The 26,364-nt window shown below is 45.9% G+C and overlaps 1 protein-coding gene across 3 annotated transcripts; it reads right to left on the reverse strand.

The window, feature by feature from the left end:
• Positions 1-1,031: 1,031 nt before the first annotated feature.
• Mis18a (MIS18 kinetochore protein A) lies at positions 1,032-26,141 on the reverse strand. Of its 3 annotated transcripts, XM_052741115.1 has the most exons (8): positions 24,872-26,141; positions 24,120-24,325; positions 18,011-18,116; positions 14,996-17,605; positions 13,034-13,100; positions 7,881-8,003; positions 2,593-2,689; positions 1,032-1,847 (listed from the first exon to the last, which is right to left on the reverse strand). In XM_052741115.1, exons 4-8 carry the CDS (start codon positions 15,327-15,329, stop codon positions 1,767-1,769), a joined length of 702 nt encoding a protein of 233 aa, XP_052597075.1. In that variant the 5' UTR covers positions 15,330-17,605; positions 18,011-18,116; positions 24,120-24,325; positions 24,872-26,141; the 3' UTR covers positions 1,032-1,766. The 3 variants fall into 3 exon arrangements, with proteins under 3 accessions (XP_052597075.1, XP_052597073.1, XP_052597074.1); XM_052741113.1 differs by having other exon boundaries at positions 14,996-18,116; XM_052741114.1 differs by lacking the exons at positions 24,120-24,325; positions 24,872-26,141 and having other exon boundaries at positions 14,996-21,013.
• Positions 26,142-26,364: the final 223 nt, after the last annotated feature.

The following is a 26,364-nucleotide window of genomic DNA, read 5'->3' on the forward strand; positions in this document are numbered from 1 at the left end:
TAGAGACTCCGTCTCAAAAAATAAGGTACAGAAAGATAGAAGACACCTGACACCAACCTCCAGCCTCCACACATACATGAGCACATACGTGCACAAGCACACACATGCACAGAGGGAAAAGGTGCCACTACAAAGACTGAGTACCCCACACGTGTGGTGAGGTGAAGTGTGAATTACTGTCCACCCACTGTTCAGCAGTGACGGCAAGTGCTTCTGCTGCCTGTTTACACGCAGACACTGACCAATTTCTCACTCAGGGAGAATAAAAAGGGTATCTGTGACAGCAGCTATGTAAGATTCCCAGTCATTTGTTTTCAAGTATTTTGCTTTTTCTCTGGAAGCAATGAAGAATGCGGCTATAATCCTTTGGTTGTAAGACACTTTCATTTTTTACTTAACAAATGAGATGTTAAGAATGGTCTTTTGAGTGTTGTCTTCTAAATGCTAAGTTAAACAGGATGGAGCAAGACTGAAATAGACTACGGTGCTAGGAAACCAGCTCGGAAGGAAGAGGGAAACCCTGACTGTTTTTCAGTACTTGATTTCTCTAATAGAATACCCACAACCCCTCTCTGCCCAACTTCAAGCTGCCAGAGGTTTACCTAGCAGCTCAGGTATCTCTAAACATCTCAAACACCACCTCCTGCACACCACAGGCGCTTCCATGGTCCATCTTCTTCTGTTTGAGGCATGTATTCAATTGTCAAGTACAACCACTAAACGGAGTTCATACATTATGTCACAGTTTGGATCTGAAATGCCACCCCACCCCACCTCACCCCCGCAAAAGCCTTCCGGTCACTAGGGGCACACGCTTAGTTACACTGACTGTGACTCTAACTTTCTCAGAATGCTTCAGAAACAACTGCTCAGAAACTGAGTGAATGAGCACTACAGGGTGCCGTGAGGAGCCTCCTCTGCACCTAAAAAGGGGTCTGGGCCGAGCAGATCACAGAGTATGTAGATTTCAGGGCCCCAGAATTTTTTTATCACTTAAATATCAATTTAGTTTGTAAACAAACAAATGAACCTTCAAGCATTTTAAAAATCTTTATTCTTTCTTATTATAAAATAATAAATGTTCATTATAAAAGTTTTACATTATAGAAAATCGAAATCTAATATATTACACTAAAATCTTACCCCAGAAGTTACATACTCTTTGGTAAGTATCTTTAAGCATGAAGATACCACAGCAGGTTGGGATCTCACTGCACACAGATGGTATTTTAAGCATAAAGATCCCACAGCAGGATGGAATCTCACTGCACACAGATGTTATTTTTAAGCATCTAGTGAACAGCAGGATGGGATCTCACTGCATACAGATGGCATTTTAAGCATGAAGATTCCACAGCAGGATGAGATGGTAGGTTATTCTTGCACAAATTTCCAAGTCATTCTAGCAAGTGGACTGACCAGTTTTTCCAGAGGCTTAAGCACTAATCTTCAAAGACTATACCACAAAGCAGATGAGAAAAACAATTAAGATTTTCTTACTACTCACTCTTTAATATCCAAAGTATTAAGTGACAAAGTTTTTAAAAAATAGAAAAATGCACACGTACAATGAATTTAACAAAAAAAAGACAGAAAAATCACCCCGTTTTTTAATAAAATAAAAACTCACAAAACCTCGTTCCAGCATGTATCATAAACTGGCTTTAAAATTCACATACGGAGAACAGTTACTTCTTCCCCTAAAGTACACAGAAGGAGTCTGACTACCCATGAGGAACAGGGTGGGGCAGGTGGGGTAGGGCAGCTCAGCGGCAGCAGCCAGCCAAGGACAGTTTTGACTCAACCTCCCACAGCTTCGTCTGCAAGGCCTTCAGGACGTCTTCCATCTACCGGATTGAAAAGGCATGGAGAAACACAAGTCTGAGTATAATTACTGCTCACAGTCGAATGGTTAAAATGAGTCACACCTCTGTGACTGTTATGTATGGCATAGATGAAGATATTCGGCCTAACGAAACTCTTTAGATGAGTGAGTCTCCTGTGAATGAGACATACTCATAATCTTACTAGCTTTAGTCACAACCTGACCCACAATCTACAGCTACACATGAATTCGCCATCCTGTCCATCTCAAGAAACTTGAGTGTTCAGCAACGAGCCCAATACCAGGCAAGCCAATCGGCTCAAGGCCACAGGCTGGCTTAGCAGGCAAAGGCACCTGCTGCTCAGCCTGGCCACCCTGGCTCAACCCTGAGACCTGGCTGGGGATCCGACACCCTCTTCCAGCCTCCACAGCCATCCAGCTCACACATGGTGCACATGCATACATGCAGGCAAAGCACAAAGACACGCAGACACATACAAATATTTGTAAACAATTTAAATATTGCTTTGCTCCAGGCTACACTTCTGGTTTAGAATCAGTACGGTTTTGAGCTCAGCATGGAAGGTGTTCGCTGTTCTGTTGACACAGCTTCAGCTCACAGCTCAACTCCCTAATGGATGATGAGCACTTTCTCACCGCTAAAGTGCTAAAAGCAAAACAGATGACATCACAGGGCCATGGGGAGGGGTCATCTGGTCACTGCAGGAAACTGTTCAAACAAGGGCATAAATTTAGAGCAAAATTACCTGCTTTATAGACTTCTCTATTTCAACTCTGCTTTCCAGATTGAGAAGCTCCTTGTCTTCCGACAGGATTTGCTTTTCGGAGGACCCTAAAGTGTAACTGAGATGTGGTACAACACAGAGTTACAGTCTGGAAAGGAACAAGCATCAACTCTGCAGGGCTAACACCGCCAGCTTGAAGGCCATTCCTCTATCCCCGAGTAACTGAAGACAGCCGCTCCCTTTTGGTGGAGACCTTCTGAGGAAGCCGTACCATATAATCTCATCCCTCCCTACCGGCTTTGTCCAGCTAGCCCTGTGCATCCAGCTTTCGTTATAAATATTTCACTGTTGGAATAGGCCACCGCCGCCGACTACTCCTCCTCCTCCTCCTCCTCCTCCTCCTCCTCCTCCTCCTCCTCCCTCACCCCCGGGCGGTCACCACGGCTCAAGGCCAGGGGCAAGCAGAGCAACCCTGAGAAACCAAAGCTCGCTTTATGTGACTTTCCAGAAACATGGGCGTTTTCAAGTTCGGCTTCTAAGAAGTAGCCAGTTGTGGAATCAACTCTGATTATCAACCTCAGGGTTGGAGAGATAGTTGTAGGTAGTTAAGAGCACTTGCTGCTCCTGTAGGAGCTGAGTTCAGTTCCTAGGACCCCTATGGCAGCTCACAACCCTCGATGACTCCAGTTCTAGAGGATCCGATGACCTCTTCTGGCCTCCAGGGAACCAGGCTTACATGTGGCACACATACATACGTTTAGGCAAAACACCCATAAACACACAATAAAAATAACTAAGTCTGAAAAAATAAGATTTAGACTGCCTCAACATTGTCCTCCAGCTTGTGTTCTCCACAGCTCTCTAGGTTGTGGAGTGTTATTATTAAAAATGTATTTTTAAAAAAGCAGCAGCAGCAGCAGCCTGGGCCATGAGAAAAGGAAGTCTGGTGCCAGCCCCCACAGAACTCAACGTGAGGAAGGACACGCAATTCCTTCCCTTCTTTAAGTCTTTTATCCATGTAGCAACTTCACATCATCTGTCAAATAACAAGGCTTCTGGAGCTGCTGAGACGGCAGCAGGTAAGAGCACCGGCTGTTCTCCCAGAGGATCTGGGTTCAATTCCCAGCTCCCACATGGCGGCTCACGGCTGTCTGTAGCCTTAGTTTCGGGGACCTGACACCCTCACAAGGATATATATGCAGGCAAAACAGTAATGCTCATGAAGTAAAATTAATAATAATAAGATCATTTTATCTTACATAAAATGAAAAAAAGAAGAGAACTAGAAAAAATCATCCTGTAAAAAAAGAAGAAATGAACTGAAAAGACCGATGGCATTTAAGTCATTTTCTGAACTGTAACTACATGTCACACTGCGCAAACACGTCTACAGTGAACCCAGACTCCTCAGCATGATAATCCTGCCCCTAAAGGTACCATGACCCGAAATTTAACTTTTAAGGAGAAAAATAACTTCAATATTGTGACCTTTAGGACAAAATATTCCACCCCTTTTCTTTTATATAGTTTCACTTTGAAACGTTATGGTGATCCTAGCACTTGGAAGACTGAGGCAGGAGGATCACTGAGTTCAAAGCTAGCCAGGGACACCACCACCTGGCCCAATCTTAAAAAATCTGAGAAGAGTAAAGGGAACTGGGGATTCCTCTCTCTGTTTTCTGACTGAGACGTAATGTGACTGTCTTTCCCACTAACTGACTGGTCCCTCAAAGTCTGAGTCCAAATAAACCATTCCTTCTTAAAAAGAAAGTCAGCTGGGTGTGGTGGCACACACCTTTACTTCCAGCACTCGGGAGGTAGAGGCAGGAGGATCTCTATGAGTTCAAGGCCAGGCTGGTCTACAGAGTGAGATCCAGGACAGGCTCCAAAGCTACACAGAGAAACCCTGTCTTGAAAAACAAAACAAAAACAAAAACGAAAAAGAAAAACACAACAAAACAATAATGATAAAATGAAAGATAGAAATTTTAATCCAGTAAGGTTAGAACAACCCTCTTTTTGTTTGATTTTTGTTTTTGTTTTGTTTTAGGTTTTTTGAGACAGGGTCTCGTTATGTAGTCCTGACTTGCCACCACCACATGGCTTTATCATTATTTTTAAGGAGAGAGCTTGCCAGGTAACCAAGGTGCTTTAAACTCCCGACTACCCTCCCCACCTCAGACTCTGAAATGCTGAGGTTATGGTGCATCACCACACTTGGCTGAAAGGCCCTCTCTTTTATATGCATGCACACCCTCAGTTCATCGTCACTGACCCTGGTGAGCATCTCACAGATTAAGGGGGCACGGGTTTAGGACCCGGCCTTCTACTCAGACATTAAAATCATGAACCACCATATACTACATGCTCTGTAACATGGAACACTGCTTGCTTAGTGATTCTTCCATGTGAGTTGGCTTACGGATTATAAAATTTTGATTTAAACTTGTCTAGTTTCAAAACATGCCAAATACAAAGTTATCAATTAATAACTGGATAAAAATTACTTAAAAATTTTTTTGGGGGGGAGGGTGTTTCGAGACAGGGTTTCTCTGTGTAGTTTTGGCCTCCCCAGTGCTGGGATTAAAGGTGTGCGCCACCACTGCCTGGCCTGTTTTAAAAAATTTTAAAACAGGCACTCGGGAGGCAGAGCCAGGCGGATCGCTGTGAGTTCGAGGCCAGCCTGGGCTACCAAGTGAGTTCCAGGAAAGGCGCAAAGCTACACAGAGAAACCCTGTCTCGAAAAACCAAAAAAAAAAAAAAAAAAAAAAAATTTTAAAACAGGAGAAAAATCTAAGAAATTAAACAAGCATGATAAAAGTACCTCAAGTTGCTGTGGGATGGTCTGTATGTCAAATTGCTCTGATTGGTCAATAAATAAAACACTGATTGGCCAGTGGCTAGGCGGGAAGTATAGGTGGGACTAACAGGAGAACAGAGAAAACAGGAAGGCGGAGAGAGACACTGCCAGCTGCCACGATGACAAACAGCATGTGAAGATGCCAGTAAGCCACGAGCCATGTGGCAAGGTATAGATTTATAGAAATGGATTAATTTAAGCTGTAAGAGCAGTTAGCAAGAAGTCTGCCACAGCCATACATTTTGTAAGCAATATAAGTCTCTGTGTTTACTTGGTTGGGTCTGAGTGGTTGTGGGACTGGCGGGTGAGAGAGATTTGTCCTGACGGTGGGCCAGGCAGGAAAACTCTAGCTACATCAAGTAAGTAAAGTATAGTCATTTTCTTTTCTTCTTAAATTGTTCTTTCCTGATACACAAGATCTTAGGGTCACATCTTTACAAGGACAAATTAAGAGGCACTGATATCAACTGATTTAATTTTGTATTTCCTATTTTAAAAGGACAGTCAACTGAAGGCCACTGAGACATCTGACATTGTTCTGAGGGGTAAGGTTTCCCATATCTAGCACTGGGTTTTTTATTTGGCAACCCAGGGCTTCTAGGGTGAGCATAATCCCAGTGTAGGGTAATGCCAATGAAACTCAGATATATACACATATATAATAAAATAGCTTTCCATATGGCTTTTCAAGTGATCAAAGCTGTGGATGGCTGATGGCTTCTAAAAGGAGGGAGTCAGTTTTCTCTAAGGGTGAAGCCCTGGTAGGTGGACCATGATCCGTGGACAGCCACACACACGGAGTATAAGCCACACAAACTGGACTTGATAGGTTATGAAAGAGGCCTGAAGTTTTGGAGGGAAGAAGTGGGAAGACGGAGCTGGGAAAAGTGAGGAGGGTGAATATGAGCAATACATTGCATGAAATTCTCAAAGCATTACTAAACACTTTTTATTAAAAAACTATCTGAAATTAGGGGCCTGTAGCACCTAATTCACATTGTTTCCTAATGCTTTTTAGAAATCTTGCAGAATACAAATATTTCCTTGCATTTTTGAAAAATACAGAAAACAAAAACAAAAAACCAGATAATTCTTTATTATAGTAAATAACTAAATTTATATTTCTAGTCTTCTAGAATATCAAAGGGACTCCCTTCTTAACCAATTTTGAAATGCCAATTCTTCATGACATTCTTTTTGGGAGTCCGAGGGCATTTTGAGAGTCTTATGGATCTTAAGGCTAGCTCTCTATGTTGCTCTCTCTATGATCCTCCTGCCTCCACCTGCCAAGTGCAGAGATGATGGTGTGCACCACCGTGCTGGGCTCTGAACCAAGGGTTTGTACATACTGTGCTCTACCCACTGAGCTATAAACACCCTGATCATCTAAGGTACAAGTTCTCAACCTGTGGGTCCCAACCCCTTTGGGGAGTTAAGTGACCCTTTCACAGGGGCTGCATATCAGATATCCTGCATATCAGATATTTACAGTATGATTCATAACAGTAGCAAAATTACAGTTATGAAGTAACAGCGAAGTAATTTTATAGTTGGGGTCACAACATGAGGAACTGTATTGAAGAGTCACAGCATTAGGAAGACTGAGAACCACTGCCTGAGAGGTTAATAATGGGGATAGGAAAGTACATACTGGTCTACACAATTGCTTAAAAACATCTTGCTAGGCATACTCACACTCATGATCCCAGCATCTGGGAAGCAGAAGTAGGGGATTATGACTTTGAAGTCAGCTAAGAGTACGTACTAAAACTAGTAGTGGTGCACAGCTGTAATCCCAGCACGCGGGAGGCAGAGGCAAGCAGAGCTCTGTGAGTTCAGGGTCAGCCTGGTCTACAGAGCGCCAGGGCAGCCAAGGCAAGGCTACACAGAGAAACCTTGTCTCAGGAAAAACAAAAACAAAATAAAATAAAATAAAATAAAAAGCAAATAAATAAACAAAAAACTCAAATCAAAAAAAGTCTCCCATTTTCTCCTATAATTGAGTGTCTGACTTTCCCAATACTAAATAAATTAGACACAAAGTGTGTATCGGGGTGGGGGTGACTTGCTGGCTTTACTGTCAGGAACTTTTACTCTAAAATGTATTTGAACCCACCAGTGTTGATTTAGTACAGTTGTTCTCACACCTACTTCTGCAAACCTAACAGTGAGAAATCAGTCACGAGGCAGCCACTTAGCTGTCAAACCTGCCTTTCAATCAAACCTGCCTTTCAATCAAACCTACCTTTCAATCAAACCTACCTTTCAATCAAACCTACCTTTCAATCAAACCTGCCTTTCAATCAAACCTGCCTTTCAATCAAACCTGCCTTTCAATCAAACCTACCTTTCAATCAAACCTACCTTTCAATCAAACCTACCTTTCAATCAAACCTGCCTTTCAATCAAACCTGCCTTTCAATCAAACCTACCTTTCAATCAAACCTACCTTTCAATGGCTTCAACGCTGAGGCAGAACAAGTCCCTCTTGTAGTCTAGGTTCTTGGGAGTGCATCTGTACACATAGCCAAGGCGGAGGGAGCAGCCTGTACAATACAGAGTCTCAAGAATGCTGCAATAAAGAAATGACACTACTGAGGGAGAATGTATGAATGCGTATGATAAAATCCACAAGCTGAGGGCTGGCAAGACGGCTCAGCAGGGAAAGGTGCTTCCTGCCAGCATAACAACCTGACTCGCTCGCTCCCAGGACCCCTATGGTGAAAGGAGAGTTGTCCCTGACCTCCACAGACACACACACAGAGACAGACAGACAGACAGACACACACACACAACACAATTTAAAGAAATAAAAATAAATTAAACTCCACAGGCCCTGAGTTGCCTCAGGTGAAAAGGGGCTATTCTGACCACTTCGTGTTATTGTTTTTGTTTTGTGTTTGTTTTGTTTCGGGGGGCACAGGGTCTCACTATGTAGCACACCCCCACTTCAAACTCTTAGCAGTCGTCATTCTGCCCATCTTCCCGTGGCAAGAGCTGGGGTGACAAGCATGCTTCACTACAACCAGCCTCATTCCGACTGTACTAAGTCACACACACACACACACACACACACACACACACACACACAAGCTGAGTGCAGAAGTGCTGTCAGCTCTAGGCCACACTACTTTGGACAACAAATGACAAGGAACATAAACAAAATGCCAAGGCAGGGTTTTCCAGAATATATAGTCCTTGATCTGGTATGAAGACAAACTTTAAAATCTGGGAAAGCAACAAAAAGACTCTGCACATTCATAACACTCTTGTTAGGAAGGTAGGCAATTTCCCTGTAATGAAATTAAGTATTTCAAGCTTTCCGGCCACCAGGGGTCTGGTGTGAGCATCAACTCTGTACTGTGGCACAGAGCAGTCAGACATACAGAACTGAATAATCTGCTCCCCTAAACACAGCCACACAACACAAGCCCAGCCCAGGCCAGGTGGTGGCGCACACCTTTAATCCCAGTACTTGGGAGGCAGAGGCAGGCGGATCTCTGTGAGTTTGAGGCCAGCCTGGTCTACAGAGCAAGATCCAGGACAGGCTCCAAAACTACACAGAGAAACCCTGTCTTGAAAAACAAAGAGAAAAAAAAAAGAAGAAGAAGAAGCTTGAGCCATAGACCATCCAGTTTTTAATTAATATAAGCCTCTGAGTGATTATTTTATAATCGGCTATGGGACCGTGGGTAGGAGAGATTTGTCTGGACCTTGGGGCCGGGCTGGACCTGATAAACTTCCCACTACATCACTGTTCACCCAGACACTCAGAGATGCTTTTTAATTATGGCAGCAATATATGGAACAAAGATCACCACCTGTTAAGATTTCATCAGTGATATAATTGGCTAGGAAATCTGCTACTTATTCTATATTAAGTCTCTATGGCGTTTAAAAAAAGATTTTTTGTAAGAGATTAAAAAAAAATATTGGGGTTGGGGAGATGGGTCAGTGGTTAAGAGCAAGTACTCTTACAAAAGACCTGAGTTAGGTTCTCAGAACCTACATAACAGTCCATACTACCTACAACTCCAATTTCAAGGGGATCTGCCCTAGTTAGGGCTTCTACTGCTGTACCCATGACCAAAGCAACTTGGGGAGGAAAGGGTGTATACAGTTTATGCCTCCATATCCATAGACCATCACTGAAGGAAGTCAGGGTAGGAACTCAAACAGGACAGGAACCTGGAGGAAGAAACTGAATCAGAGGTCATCGAGACAGGGTTTCTCTGTGTAGCTTTAACTGTCCTGGAACTGACTATGTAGACCAGGATGGCCTCGAACTCACAGAGATCCGCCTGCCTCTGCCTCCCAAGTACCGGGATTAAAGGTGTGTGCCACCACCTGGGGGAGGCATTTTCTTAACTGAGAGTCCCTCCTCTCAGATGACTTTAGCTTGTGTCAAGTTGACATAAAGAGCCAGTACAGGATCCAATACCCTTCTGTGGCCTCTGCTAACACTGCACCCACATTCACAAACCCACACACATATACATATACACACACTTTAAAAATAATAATTTTTTTTTAAGAACTATAAAAACAGCTTAGGGGCAGGAGAGATGGCACAATGGTTAAGGGCACTTGCTGCTCTTCCAGAGAATCAGGTTTAGTTCCCAGCACTCACATGGCAGCTCATGATCATCCATAACTCCAGTTCCAGGGGATCTGATGCCCTCTTCTGACTTTTGTGGGCACCAGGCACACTTGTGGTGCACATAGATACACGTGGGCAAAACATGTATGTAGCTAGAGTTTTCCTGCCTGGCCCACAGTCAGGACAAATCTCTCTCACCCGCCAGTCCCACAGCAGCTCAGACCCGACCAAGTAAACACAGAGACTTATATTGGTTACAAACTGTATGGCCGTGGCAGGCTTCTTGCTAACTGTTCTTACAGCTTAAATTAATCCATTTCCATTAATCTATACCTTGCCACGTGGCTCGTGGCTTACCGGCATCTTCACATGCTGTTTCTCATCATGGCGGCTGGCAGTGTCTCTCTGACTCAGCCTTCCACTTCCCAGCTTTATTCTCCTTGTCCCGCCTACACTTCCTGCCTAGCCAATGGCCAATCAGTGTTTTATTTATTGACTAATTAGCAACACATTTGCCATACAGAACATCCCACAGCACATGTACACTCATAAAATAATAAATCTTTAAAGGAAAAAAAACAAGCAAATAAAAACATCTTAGTAGACCCCAAGTAGAAAACCTCACCTACACTACCAACAGTGAACAGGCAAATCTACATGATTTTATATATATATATATATCAAGCTTCATAATAATTAGGAGGCTACAACACATTGTCAATATTGTAATCAAGAAAAAAGATTTAGAAAAACCTGAGATTTTAACTCCTAGGATATACTGATAATAAATGGATAATCTGAATTTTCAAAATCAGTCACAATACCTGCAAGAGCTCACATGAGCCCTCTCACATCTCGGCACCATTTGAATGTGGTCTGTCTTCCCAAGCTCATAAAGAAACTCCAGTGAGACAGTACACGGCCCTCAGAACTGGGGTCTCTTGAAGGTGAGTAAGACTGGACAAGTCATCATGGTAGAGCCCCAATGGCTTTATAAGAGGGAGAGACCAGAAGAGACACATACCCACACAAGGTTCCATCTTGCCACAGTATACTCTGCACCACCTGGGACTGTCATCAAGAAGGCTACCACTGAACGTGGCCCTTAGACAATGTACCCCCAGAACTGTAGTCACAGCAAACCTCCTTCCTGCATACCGTAGCATGGTCAGGTACTTCATCACAATCCAACCGATCCAGAATTAGAATCATCTTGGGGAACAGCAGGAGTGTGTGGCCACCATCAGACTATCATTGAACAAGACTGAGAAGGACCACCAGAAACCACAAATGACTTTAATCAAGGAACCTGCTCAATCCTAAGATCCTCAACGAGGGATGGATCAGAAAAGCAGGGGAGCCGTACTTCTGGAGCCCACCCCTGGGCTCCTGCTGACCCCTTGAATGGCTCAGCTGGACACTCAGTAGAAAGGACACCCTAAAGCAATCCAGTATTTCACAAGGCCTGGTGAGACCCAGGACAACTGAAGGCAATACAGATGACGGGTTCAGGAGACACAAGTAGACGAGTCCCTTCAGCTCACTGAGTGAGAAAGACGGTTCCCTTCTCAACTCTCAACCAGTTCTGGTTGCTAAACAACAGTCAGCTCCATGTCACACTGCTGTCAACACGGCTGTACACTGTTCAGCACCCTGAGAACAGACCACAGGCTTAGCAAGACAAGCAACAACTGCGTGATCTACTGTTTGCTCCACTGCAGTGGAGCTCGAGCTACCTTCAAGCTGATTTCAGGAAAACACACTAAGCACAGACAGTGGACCTGGGACACAGCCACGACATAATGGAGGAGGTTACATCAGAAGACTCGAGTTGGAAGCAGAGAGAAAAGAACACTGCAGAGCAGCGAGGCCAACACCAACACCCTGGATGGACTGCAGTCAGTGCCACAGCCTAGTGAGGGGTGAACTCCTGGGCTTGTTTCCTTCAGCCACAACATGAGACGTGATCTAAAGTTGAGATTTCCAGGAGATAGCTAGAGTTAAGAGCACTGGCTGCTCTTGCAGAGAGCCAGGTTCATTCCTGGCACCTACACAGCAGCTCACACCTGTCTACTATTCCTAATTCCAGGGGATCCAGCGCCCTCTTTTGACCTCTGTGGGCATCAGGCACACGCATGATGAACATACATACATATGTGCAAAGACTCATACACGCAAAATAATAAATAAATCTAAGAAACAAAGGTGAGATTTCTAAATTGTAACCATCCACCTGCCAGCAACATAATCTGACCCGCCTACACATTATCTTTACCAATATCCATGTAATTTCCCTTGAGTTTCTGTACCGCTGCACTCGACTCTATTTGAACAGGATATTCCAGCATTATTAAAGCTCTAATGTCAGTACCACCTTTGCTTCTCTGGGCACTACCTAAAGTTCATCTCTACTCCTCAGCAAGACACAGTTCCGATTTGGGGTACCAACTACAAAAGGCGGGGCTTCCGTTCATTTGCTGAGGACAGCACTTGCAGCCACAAGATGACAGCCGTGATAAGATGGCTGTCCTTCAGCCCCAGCAGTGGCCACACGGAACAAAACTAGGACCGCTGTGCTGTGGTTGGGACTGCTTGTTTAGGGCCACAAACGGCCTGTCTGTGTACCCAGTCGGCTGTGGGTGTGGATTCTGAATTAGCACTTCCTGTCTGTGTCGGGACATGGAAGAGGCAGCAGCACTGGGACAGGGCACCTCAGACTTGGAGATTTTAAGATAGATATGTTCTACATTTACCTCCCATCTTCTTCTGCACCAAACCCAAAGCCCTAAAGTCGGTGTCAGCGACCCCTTCAGAAACTTAGAAACTTCCACTTTCCTATCTAAAGGGACTCTCACCACTGAATAATGGGTTTTTACTTCTTTTATATATGTTCAGTTACCATGAAAAGTTACATCTCAAGCAATCTCACAGAATGGTGGAAGACTTTTCCTTAAAATTAAACATTTTCTATGATGCAATATTCACATCAACACCTCACTTACCAGCCGTCTTCGCCTTCGCACTTGGACAGTTTCTGTTCTTTATCCACAGACACATTGGAGGAAACACCTGGGAAGAGAACAGCAACACTTCATTAGTGTGGTTTGTTATAATACACCTGAACACAGACAACTTTTAACTCAACTTTAACTTTTATTTTAGAACTCAGAGGGATAGGGAAAAAGAGGAGCCCAAAGACAGAGCCCATATACATGGTTCAAAACTAAAGGTGCAGGGGCCTTCTGGGAAAAGAAGGTGGAGTAAGAGTCACTTCACATCCTTCTCTGAAAACTAACAGTATTAATAAAGCGAACAACATTACCCAGGAACATCAACGACAGAGCTTGGACTGTGAGAATCGCAAGCTACAAAGAACAAACTACCAGGTAGAGAGAAATCGGGGTCAAGACCAAGGAAGATGGTCATCCCTGCACTTCCAGATCCAACACAGAGCTCCTCTAAAAGTAACGGAGCAGGTCCCCAGACAGACATCTTGGGCTTGGACACGTCACAGTTGGACCAGAGAAGCAGTACAAAACATTCCCAGAGGAAAATGGAGAAGCAGTCTCTCCAGTTCACCCTCTTCCACAGCCGCCTTAGTATACCCCGTGCCCACATATTCAGTGGCTCCGATTAGAAGCCGGGACGTATTCCATGAGTTTACTTTGGTTTTTACAACTCTGGGTATCATGCCAAGCAAGCCCTGCCTCACAAACCTTCCTCAGGTCCTGAAACCTCAGCACCACCTCTTGCCTGGACAACTGCTGCCGCACAGCTACAGCAGTGTTAGCCTTCCCTCCTTGCTTGTTCCACGAGAGTCGACCATCACTCCTCTGCCCCGTGGTCACTCGTCGGATAGATTCTCCAAGTCCCTCCATTTCCTGGTCCCTTTCTAAAGCTTGTCTACACTTAGGCAACACAAGCCTGGGTCCCTTCCTGGGGGAAGGGGGGTGGGGGAGCAGGACCCAATTTAGTATCTACATATAAAGATAACAAAAAGAAACTTTCCAGCACCCAAACTTGACATTTCCGTGGGGACTGGAAAGACAATGGTGATAATTATACAAGCGGTGGGGAAGTCACAAATTTTTTAAATTTTTATTCATTTATTTTTGAGTGTTTTGCCTGCATGTGAGTATGTGCGGCAAGTGCATGTGTGGTGACGTCAGATCCCCTGGAATCGGAGTTACCAATGGTTGGAAACAGCCCGTCAGTGCTGAGAACTGAACCCTGGTCCTTTGGAAATGCTCTTGACCCTCGAGTCCTCTCTCCAGCCCCTATTTTTTTTATATGTTAATAAAACTACTGGGGTTGAGAGATGAGTTTATAAATATATTAAAGCTGCCAGGTGGTGGTGGCACACAACTTTAATCCTAGCACTTGGGAGGCAGAGCCAGGCAGATCTCTGTGAGTTTGAGGCCAGCCTGGTCTACAAAGCGAGATCCAGGACAGGCACCAAAACTACACAGAGAAAACCTGTCTCGAAAAACCAAACAAACAAACAAATCCCATCCCAATTTTAGGCTGTCCAAATTAATGGTGGCAATGCTGGGTGGATCACCCAGCAAAGAAAGCGCCGACTCATTGGCCACACAGCATTCATGAACTCACTTAATCGTCCCCGTTATCGCATGTATTAGCCCTCACTTTGGCACAAGCTGTTGGACATGCCCACAAGTCCCCTCAAAGAAGCTGGATGGTCTTAACACTTGGAACTGTAAGGGCCATCGGCTAACAGAGCCCACCAGATCTGAAAAACCTTGACACGTCCCTGAAGGAAGCACCTAGCTAAGACGCCTGGTCACTTGTTTCTGGATAACGTTCATGACGATGCTCAAAGATGCTCAACCCTCCTGGGGACTGGGGATGGCCGAGCCCACTGACAGGAAGGCCCTTCCTCCCCTTTGCTCACCCCCAACCCCCGGGAACCCAGAAACCCCTCATGCCCCCGGGCCCGAACTGACAGCGCAAGAGGATGCAGTTGCTGTCCTCCTGGCTGGTCACCCAGGTGAGCGAGTCGCCCAGCGGCCGGCGACAGCGCGAGCACAGGAACACGAGCGGGTTCTCCCCGGCCGCCGCCGCCGCCGCCGCCGCCGCCGCCTTCTCCCCGCACGGCTCGGGCTCCGCCTCCGCCTCCGCCGCGTCCGCGCTCGACATGCTCGTCCACTGCTGAAGCAGCCGGTGGCGGCGCGAGTCTTCCGAGAGCCGCTTCTCCAGCAGCGAGGGGTCGCTCCACTTGCCCTGGCGGTTACATGCACAAGAAGCAGAGGAGCAGCCTAGGGAGCACGCAGCCGCCATGAGCGACAAATCTGCCGCGCGCCCCAGAGCCCCACGGGAAAAGCACAGCTGGGCATGCGCGAGGACCGAGAGGCGGGGCACCGCTCGAGGGGCGGGGCCTGAGGGCCCGACCGCACCTAATGCGCGTGCTCGTCGCCCGGCTGGCGCGCCCGCTGCGCCCGCTGCGCCCGCTGCGCCCTCACGCCTCCCTCGGCTAGGAAGCTGAGCTGGAAGTGTTGGCGGGAAACCTGCCTGCACCCTCCGCCACCATGGAGGAAGTTGAGGGTCTCAAATGAGTGGAGACGCCCGTGCTGGGTTAGCAGAGCAGGGCGGTGGTGGCGCAGGCAGAGCCAGACGGATCTCTGTGAGTTCGAGGCCAGCCTGGTCTACAGAGCGAGATCCAGGAAAGGCACCAAAACTACACGGAGAAACTCTGTCTCAAAAACACCAAAAAAACAAAACAAAACTCAGGCCTAGTGGAGGCTGGGGCCAGGAGAAGTCTAGCCATGGCGTTGCTGTGGCCCCTCAAGGACCAAGCATTGGAGTATGTGTGAGGATACCATGCCTGAGTTAATTAACTTCCAAGTAAAAGTAAGTGCTTCAAATAGTTCAGGGCTTTTCCACCCAGCGAATTGTCTCTTTTCCTACTGCTTTTGTAGAGTGCGCCTGGCCTACCCTTTCTGTGTTATGTGAGTAACACAACCCACATGAGTTGTGGAAGTTGGGTAGTATCTTTGGAATTCAATGGGCAATTGTTAGCCTCAGACATTGGGATCCTATGATCAGCACTTAAAATGCTATATAATAGGATATCCCAGTACAATGATCCTTCATTCTCAGCGAATACATCTTGTTGCAAGAAAATACAGCTCTCACCTCAAAGTGACTTAAGAGAGGGTTTATTATGGAGCCAAATATGAGTGGCCATGGCCCAAGAATACAGATCCCATTTTCCAATGTGACATCAGTTATGTGAGGTTTTAATTGTGTGTGAGGGGTCACAGTAAAGAAATCATCAAAATGGCCCATTTGACGAGTAAAGGGAAAGGTTTTTATTGTAGGTAAGAAAAAGGAGCTATCGAGGCATCTGGAAGAGTTCGGAGCAGAGAGAGAAAGCAGCAGACTGCTGGACATGGCCAGGGCTATCTACAAGGGGGAGGAATAGCAGGAGAGAATAGTAGACATGGTGAGATTGGGGGATGGGGGTGGGAACGGAGCCTTGCCATTATATAGAGAAGGAACAGGAGAAGGGAAGCCTGTGAGCTAGAACAGGCCTAGGAATTTGGGGTAGAGGAGGTGAGAAGGGCCAGAATGCTCAAGTTGGGGGTTTGAAGTGTATGACAGGTACTTGTGAACAGGGTCTGTGGGAACCTGGAGGCCAGCATGGGCTTTGTTATGCAACCATGGGCATATGTCAATGGAGAGCTATATGTCCCTTCTGCCAGAGAGGCAGGGGAATGACTCCTTTTGGAACCTGTTTCATACGTTCCTGAAGAATGCTGACTTTTATTTAACTTCCAGAAATCCTTCTGCGGTCCAGTCCGGCTTAAGGTGGGCCAAGACTGTCATTTCTGGATATATGCATTTCCTGAGACTTAAGGGAACAGAACAAAGAATGCCATAAACCAACAAACTTTTCAACTACATGTGAGTTGTATCAGGAAGGTGGGTTACAGCAAAGCAATAGGAACCCTTTACTGTGGACTGCCAATGCTCTCTGGCCATATTCTTAGCATTTGGGTTTAGAAGCTAGGGATCTGATTGTATATATCAAAGTCTTTACCTCATACAGGGGAGGGCAGTAAATGACCATAGAAGGGGACTAAAGATAATCCAAAATGATTGGGCGCTGAACTTAACAGCGTTCCAACCTCTGCAGTCATTGATGTTCTGATCCCTCAATTAGCCTTTGTGGTCTCTGCCTCTTTCCAGGAATTTTCCTTCAGAGTTCCAATACCCCTGGTGGAGGCAGGAAATAGCAGTCATTGCAAACACTCTCGAACTCCTGCTTTGCTGAACTTGGCAGGGTGGGAGAGGAAGGGAAAGAGAGCTTGGAGATAGAAGAAAGTTCAAGAAGAAATGAATGGATGAGGCCTTAGCCATTTTGCTGGAAGAATTGAGGATTGATTTTTATTTACATTTATTTAAGGGGAACCTGCAGATGTTGGAAGGCAGAGGACAACTTGGAGTCAGTTCTTTTCTTCCTGGAGTTTAAACTCAGGCTTGCTGCCAAGCACCTTTAACCTCTGAGTCATCTCTCCACCCTGAACTAGAGATTCTCAAAAGTGCACTGGCAGCTGAGGAAAATGAGAAATTAATAACTGCTGATTACAATCACAGACTGATTTTAATTGCATGCACTTCCTAACATTTGCACACCAGAATGACAATAAGATGTGATTGCAGGTCCCCAGAGGCGGGTGGCTGACTTCTCTGGTAGGCAGGTTTGATTGCGGTCGCATTCAAAGACCATTTAGATGTATGTGTGTGTTGGGCGGGGGGATCCAAATGGTAACAAAGGCTGCCTTCCCTGACCAGCTGGCACCAGGAGAATGGCACACTATACCCTCCAGCCCCCAAGGACCTTCTTTCACCCTAAGAGCCCTTTTTAGGGGATACAACCCACTATAGGTTAAGCCGGGAGCAGGGAGGTGGTGATATTTATATCTGTGTTCCACACAGAACTCAGGAATATGTCTCACCTTCTTAAAAGTCCTCAGAGGCAGGACGTTCTTTAAATAGTATTTCTTCGCTCTTCTATGTGTTGAGTAGAATCACAACTTCCCAGCCCTCAACCGATCCTTGGTTCTTGTGAAAGTTAAAAACAAGTAAGAGAGCATGTGGTTCTCAGCAAAACCATAATACAGTGGAGCTGAGAAACCCACATGCTTAATTGATGCATCTCATTCTAACCATGAAAAGGCTGAGATCTATGGGATTCATGAGTAACTGTTCAGATGACTGGCAGAGATTTATGAGAGCCTGGACTGTTAAATATTAAGCACACCCCTCCCCTTCCCCCACAGAAACACCTAGAGAAGAACAGCGTCACCATCCATATCTTGGTTACAATTTTAACCGGAAAGAAACAATGCTAATGGTCAAGGTCGTGGAGGCATTTGTTAATATAAGTATGTCAGTGTTATCTCAGAGCGTCAGCCTTTGTGGGAATATTAGTTTTCTCTATGCCAAAAGGTGGGAGGAAATGTTTAATTTGTTATTCCCCCTGGTTCTTTTTAAAATCTAGATTATTGTCACACCAGTAAGTTCACCATAATAGTTAGTAATCCATTAGACAGAAGTAAAAATTTCAAACTAGTCTAATTAAATTATGCTCAATTGGAAAGGAAGGAAGGAGAGCAAGAGGGTGGAAAGGTAAATATATATAATTCCTCAGTTTAAAATACCTGCACAAAGATGTGAAATCCTCCCCCACACTCCACCTGACCTGTATTCACTGCATACACTGCCATGAGCAGTAAGGTATCTATCTCTGTTTTCCACACCAGTCTCTGGCACTTCCTTGGCTTCCCCTCTCCGTCCCAACTTGACCTCTTCGGAAGGGGACCAGGAAGTCATTTTGTTGGACACCCTTGTGCTGTGGGATGGTCTTTTTGTCAAGTGTGTTGCTAATTAGTCAATAAAACACTGATTGGCCATTGGCTAGGCAGGAAGTGTAGGCGGGACAAGGAGGAGAATAAAGCTGGGAAGTGGAAGGCTGAGTCAGAGAGACACTGCCAACCGCCATGATGAGAAACAACAGCATGTGAAGATGCTGGTAAGCCACGAGCCATGTGGCAAGGTATAGATTAATGGAAATGGATTAATTTAAGCTGTAAGAACAGTTAGCAAGAAGCCTGCCACGGCCATACAGTTTGCAACCAATATAAGTCTCTGTGTTTACTTGGTTGGGTCTGACGGCTGTGGGACTGGCAGGTGAGAGAGATTTGTCCTGACTGTGGGCCAGGCAGAAAACTCCAGCTATACCCTTGATTTAGCTTTTTCCCTAATGTCTTAGTCAGAGTTACTGGGGTCATGTGTTTAACAAGAGCACCACAGAGGTCATGAGTCCCTCATGCACACGGTAAGGGACAAACACAGTCATCACTGCTTGTCAGTGATTTGAAATGTAGCACCTGGAGGTTTCTTGTGATTGTTTTTCTCTGTGTAAACAGTATTGTTTTATATTGTTATTCAAATTAGTAATGAACAATCTGGAGATTCTTGTTAAATTAGGCAAATATTGTTTCTCCTCACACTTTCACCTACTAATTTGACATCCATCTTTACATGCCTGCCAGAGTCTTGCCCTCTGATAGTTGTGCTGTGTTTCTTCCCATCCTATAATTATGTTAGGATGAGCTAGCCTTTGGATAACTTGTTTATTTCGTCAATCAGTTATCAGTATGGGCTCACCTGTAGCTACTTTTTCTATGGTATGCTGTGGGCGGACTTTTTTGTGGGGACCACCAGTCAGCTTTGTCCTACCAGCTGGCTCCCCAAATAACCACACAGAGACTTATTATTAATTATAAATGCTTGGCCGATAGCTTGGGCTTGTTACTAACTAGCACTTACATCGTAAATTAACCCATAAGCCTTATCTGCATTCCACCATGTGGTAGGGCAGTTTTCAGCATGGCATATTCACCTTGCTTCTCTCCGCGTCTCCTAGCGACTGTGACTCTGCCTTTCTTCTTCCTCACAGTTTCTTTTTGTCCATAAGTCCTGCCTAAACTTTTGCTGCCTAGCGATTGGCCAGTCAGCTCTTTATTAACCAGTGAGAGTAATATGTATTTACAGTGTACAAAAAGATGGTTCCACAGCAGTATGCCCTCTAATACTACCACTACAGATTTTTATACTTTTCATTTTTATACATTTTCACATTCTTAAATTTTTATGTTACATATTCATTTTAATTATTTTAATAATTAAATTTAAGGGCCTTGTCTGCTAATTCCAGTATCTGGGTCGTCTCAGAATTGGCTTCATTTGCCTTCATTTTCTCTAGATGGAATGCCTTGCTTTTTCTGAGTCTTTTTGGAGGCAGAGTGATCTTTGAGGCAGAGTGATCTTTCCGTTGTATGTGATGGCTAGCTTTAAATTTTAGCTTTCCACAACCTAGAGTCGCCTCGGGGTTCCTTAGATCAGGCTCTGGGCATGTCTGTGGAGCACTGTTTTGGTTGCCTTACCTGAAGTGGGGATAGAAGACCCACTCTGAATGTAGGCAACACCACAGCAGGGGCTGGGCCCTGGACCATGTAAGAGTGAAGGAAGCCCGCTGAGCAAAACCAAGCCAGCAGCGTGTATACGTTTGCTGCTCTCTGCTCTCAGGTGTGATGTCACAGGATGCTTTGTGACCCTGCTGCTGCCTTGACTCCCGCTCCATGACAGAGCGAAACCTGGAGTTATAAACTGGAGAAGCCCTTGCTCCCCCAAGTTGCTCTAGTCAGGGTGGTTGTCACAGCAACAGAAAGTAAACTAGGCCACTGCCATAGTAGGTGACACATGGAGACTAGAGTCTGCTGCGTCCTCTGAACTGTGGGGTTTTGCCTATTGTGACCTATTTCATTTTGATTCTTTTCCTCACTCAAGGATTTGACCAAGGTTATTTATTTTTTTAACTGTGGAATGAGGGACTGAACCTAGAGCCTGGAGTATTGATAGGCAAGTTCTGTCTCTACCACTGAGCTAACACACACCTTGAACAACATAAACAGGTTGGGGCGGGGGGGGGGGGGGGGGTCTGGTTCTGTGGGATGTCTTTCTGTACACTATGAATATGTGTTGCTCTGATTGGTTGATAAATAAAGCTATTTGGCCAATGGCGAGGCAGCATAAGGTTAGGCGGGGCATTCAAACTGAAGATGAGACAAAGAAGGGTGGCATCAGGGGAGACACAAGCCCGGTGCCCAAGGAGCAACAAGATGCCAGCAGATCGGTAACGCCACAGCCACGTGGCAACAAATAGATTAACAGGAATGGGTTAACTTAAGATGAAAGAGCTAGCTAGCAAGAAGCTGAAGCCATAGACCATACAGTTTGTAATTAATATAAGCCTCTGAATAATTTTTTATAAGTGGCTGTGGGACCATGGTGGGAGAGATTTGTCTGGACCTTGGGGCCAGGCGGGACCAGAGAAACTTATGTCTACAGGGTGGTAACTATGCCCTTTTACCCTCTATGATTCCTCTACCCTATGCCCATTTAAATACTCTCCTATGCCAAGCTCTGCCCCCTGACTCCCAAACCCAATTAAATTTTTGTTTTCTGCTTGAATTCACACTGGCTTATGTTGTGATGGCTGGGGGATGCACCCAGGAAAGACATCTATAAATACAAACCTCACCCCTGCTGTTCCCTTATCTCGGTGTTGTTATCTATCTTGTTGCTGTGGCTTTCTGTCCCTCTCTGGTGCCTCTGAATAGTTGTCTTATTATATCTTTTCCATATTTTGCAGTTATTACCTAAAGATCTATTAGTAGGATATGTGCTACTCCACAATTATAACAACAACAAAAAACAGACCGCCTGACTGGGGTTTTAGTTTAATACTTTTATATGTAAACAATTTAGAATGGTTGACAGTTACCGCATTTTTGCAGCTTCTTAAAAATTTTATGAGCCAGGCGGTGGTGGCACACACCTTTAATCCCAGCACTCGGGAGGCAGAGCCAGGTAGATCTCTGTGAGTTCAAGGCCAGCCTGGTCTACAGAGTGAGTTTCAGGAAAGGCACAAAGCTACACAGAGAAACCCTGTCTCGAAAAACCAAAAAAAAAAACAAAAAACAACCAAAAACCAAAAGCAAAACAAAACAAAAAAATTTATGAAACATGTTTAATCTGATTGATATTATCAATAAATTCTGACAATAAGTAAATCATGATCTTTGTCTTAAATTTTTTGCAAAGCACCCAGAGATGTTGAGACAAATATAGGAATGAATTAAAAATTCAGCAGAAACTTACTGGAATAGGTCAAAGTAAAGGAACTGAAACATGTAGATGTAAAAGAACAGGAGCATGGATATCTCATCAATTACCTCATGCTGTGTAAGAAAGCACCCCAAGATTAGTGACTTGAAATAGCCATTTGGGCTGGGGAGATGGCCCCGCTGGTAAATTGCTGCCTGCCTTGCAAACATAAGGACCTGAGTTCAATCCCCAGGGCCCATGTCAGAGAGTGACCAGGTGTGATGCACGGTGCATGCTTGCAGTCTTGGCACTGGGGGAGGCAGATGCAGGCACCCCTGGGTTTCACTGACCAGACTGCCTGGCCTACCTGGTGAGCTCCGGGTCAGTGGGAAACAAGGTGGATGGCTCTTGAGGACTGATTCTTCATTGTTCTCTGGCCAGTACACACACACACACACACACACACACACACACACACACACACACACACACACGGGGAAGGACGGGGGAGAGAAGAGACGGGCCGGGGTGGGGGGAGAAGGGAGAGAGAGGGAGAAGGCACATTATCACACACACACACACACACACAAACACACACACACACACACACACACACGGGGAAGGACGGGGGAGAGAAGAGACGGGCCGGGGTGGGGGGAGAAGGGAGAGAGAGGGAGAAGGCACATTATCACACACACACACACACACACACACACACACACACACACACACGGGGAAGGACGGGGGAGAAAAGAGACAGGGAGAGAGGGGAGAGAGAGGGAGAAGGCATATTACCACACACAAAGAACAACCATTCTGGCTGCTGGGGTTTGCCTGGCTCTTAACTGTGAAACTTGTCCCTACTGCTAGTGCTGCAGAAGAGTGGGAGTGTGCCAGACCTCTTAAGACAGTGGTTCTCAACCTTCTGAATGCTGTGATCCTTTAATGCATTCCCCATGCTGTGCTGACCCCCAACCATAAATTATTTTGTTGCTGCTTCAGAACTATAATTTTGCTAGTTATGAATCATAATGTAAATATCTGATATGCAGGATATCTGATATGTGGCTCTCAGGGGGGTCCTGACCCACAGGTTGAGAACTTTCGACTTAAGACTTTGGCCTGGAACTTGCACATCTTTGTGTTTTGTTTTTGTAGTGCTGGGAACTGAATGGACCCGGGGCCTTGTAGATGCTCTGCATTATGGTCTGCTGTGCAGTCACATCCCAGGTCAATACAACGTCTCAGTTGCTGTATCAATTACTCAAAGCCAAAGCAAGTCACAAGGACCGCTCATATCCAAGGGCTCATCACTGTGGGAAAATGAATTACTCGGTATCTCTCTAACACTACCGAGGAACAAAAGGGAGTGATTGCTTCATGCAACATGTTGACAAAAGAAGCTAGAGCTCAAAGGGTGTGTACAGGCTGCGTTTTGTGATCGATCACATCTATGGGTTTTATTGGAATTTCTGGGTGACTGGGTGAGAGGAGCGACACACCAGCTTCCTTGATCTGTACCTGGGCTTTTATGCTAATGAGGGTTTTTATGCTAATGAGGGCTTTATGCTAATGAGGTGATTTGTGGAGACTCGGATTGTCAGAGGATCCAATCACAAGCTAACAAGAACTGGAACTCAGCCCACACTTTAACCTCTAGGGAGGGAAGGCTACATCTCACCTTGAGGTTGAGATCAGCCACTTGGATCTAGGGATTTCATGCTTCACCTCTGTGCTCTATAACCTCGAGACCCTGTACAATGAGGTTGGGGTGCGGGAAATGCTGGGGGTATACATGGAGAAGGCCAGGAAGCTTCCTACCTCTTTAACCCTAGACCTCAAAACCAAGGGAAATGCCAAATAAACCCCTTAGCCTCCCTTGCTTTTACTCACATGCTTCTAGCACCAGCTTTAGAGGGCACGCAGCTAAGCAGTACCTCCCACGGCTTCGCTCTAGGTAACTCCTCTGACACGTGCTAATAGTTGCCCAGGTTGTTCAGAATTTGGAGGACGTTCTCGTCTGTCTTCAGTGAGCTGGCACACTACCCCTCGTTCTCGTCTGCCTTCAGTGAGCTGGCACACTGCCCCTTGACTTGTTCCTGCACAGAGGGGGATGTTTTGACGTCAGAGAGCTGAACAGTCCACCCTTAGAGCTTACTAATGTCACTGTGTTCTGAACATGTGACCTCTGAAGAATCCTGAACTGGACCACACATGCACAGGCCACCCATCACCCCATCACCCCTTCACCCCATCACCCCTTCACTCCATCACCCCATCACCCCATCACCCCTTCACTCCATCACTCCATCACCCCTTCACTCCATCACCCCATCACTCCATCACCCCATCACCCCATTACTCCATCACCCCATCACCCCATCACCCCATCACCCCTTCACTCCATCACTCCTTCACTCCATCACTCCTTCACTCCATCACTCCTTCACTCCATCACTCCTTCACTCCATCACTCCTTCACTTTATCACTCCATCACTCCATCACCCCATCACTCCTTCACTCCATCACTCCTTCACTCCATCACTCCTTCAGTCATCACCCCATCACTCCACTCCATCACCCCATCACCCCATCACTCCATCACTCCATCACTCCTTCACTTTATCACTACATCACTCCTTACCTCCCATCACCTTTTCCCCATTCTCAGACCAGCCCTCTTCTTTACACCATAAATGTCCCTGTCACCATTCTCAGGTAACGGAATTGAGACTTGTGTAAACAGAAGGCTTTTCTCTGTCCCGCCCCGTCCTGCAGCTGTTTCCAAATAATCACTCAGAGGCTTGTAATTGTTTGGCTGATGACTCAGGCTTATTACTAACTAGCTCTTACATTTAAATTAGCCCATTTCTTCTTACCTATTTATTGCCACATGTCCCGTGGCTTACTAGTTCTCTCTGGCATCTTGTTCCTTGGGTGACTGGCTGGCTGGCATCTCTCCTGACTCCTCCCTCCTTCTTCCCATCATTCTCAGTTTGGCTTTCCTGCCTAACTTCCTGCCCAGCTACAGGCCTGTCAGCTTTTTATTAACCAGTGGGAGTAATACCTATTCACAGCATACAGAAGGTCATCCCACAGCAGACTTGGGGCTTCTGTGTCCTCCATCTTTGCCTCACAAAAAGATGCTGTGTTGTAAAAACCACTTTCAGTGATTGTCACACTCTGCAGTGTGCACACCAGGCCTGTTTTGACAGCGATAGCTTCTGTCTGACTAGACCTGAATTGTATCCTTTTATGATGAGCCCGAGTCCTGGGAACCAGGGGAGGGGCTTGTTAAACCCTTCAATGTCCAGCCAGTGGGTCAGAACTGAGGTGACAACCTGGGGTTCAGGATTACAGCTGAAGTGGGGAGAGGCAGGTGACTCTGGGCCCATAACACAGTTATAACACAGACGACGGGAGCTTGTGTGGCATGAAAACCCTTCACTCCTGCTGAGAGGTAAAACAGAAGAGGGAACACAGTTCCCTGTTCTTCCAGGGGATCATCGCCTCTTTGCTTTGGAAATCCAAGCACAACCTCCCCCGCTTCTCGACCTCTAAGAGCTCCCAGCAGAATGCCTGCCTTGGCATAGCAGGGTCAGAACTGGCAGGGCTCAGGCTGTACCTCTTGACACCCAGCACTGGAGACTTAGAAACAAGTAGGACAGATGAAAGACCCGGTGCATACTCCCAAAGGCAAAATCCCAAGGTGCCTCACGCATCAGCTGCTCATTCCAGGATTCCTCACAGTCTTTCAGGGTAGTGTCTAGAGACCTTGGCAACGAGTGAGTGCTTAACTTAGGGCAGGCCCCACAGAAGCCTGGATTCCTCCTTACACTGTGTCAGCTAAGAGCTGTGTAGACCCTTGTGCCTTCTTTCCCAAGAGCTCAGTCCTGTGGGACGCTGACCCAGATACACTGCCTCTTTGGTCTGAACAAATGCAGCTGGCCACCACCCAGCTGGCTCCTGGAGGCTTGAGTGAAAGCTGGGGGTGCATTCAGCCGGGTAGTGGGATTTTCCGTTTTAGTTTACTGGTTGTGCACAGGAAAGAGGTTGCAAGTACAGGGCCTGCCTTCAGAATCCAAGTCAGAGGTCTGCTGGTTGCTTAATAATACCGAGAACTGCCTCAGTGTGTGT

The sequence above is a fragment of the Peromyscus californicus genome, unplaced genomic scaffold (genome assembly GCF_007827085.1).
Source record: "Peromyscus californicus insignis strain IS unplaced genomic scaffold, ASM782708v3 Scaffold_16__1_contigs__length_79575227, whole genome shotgun sequence".
Classification (NCBI taxonomy): Eukaryota; Metazoa; Chordata; class Mammalia; order Rodentia; family Cricetidae; genus Peromyscus; species Peromyscus californicus.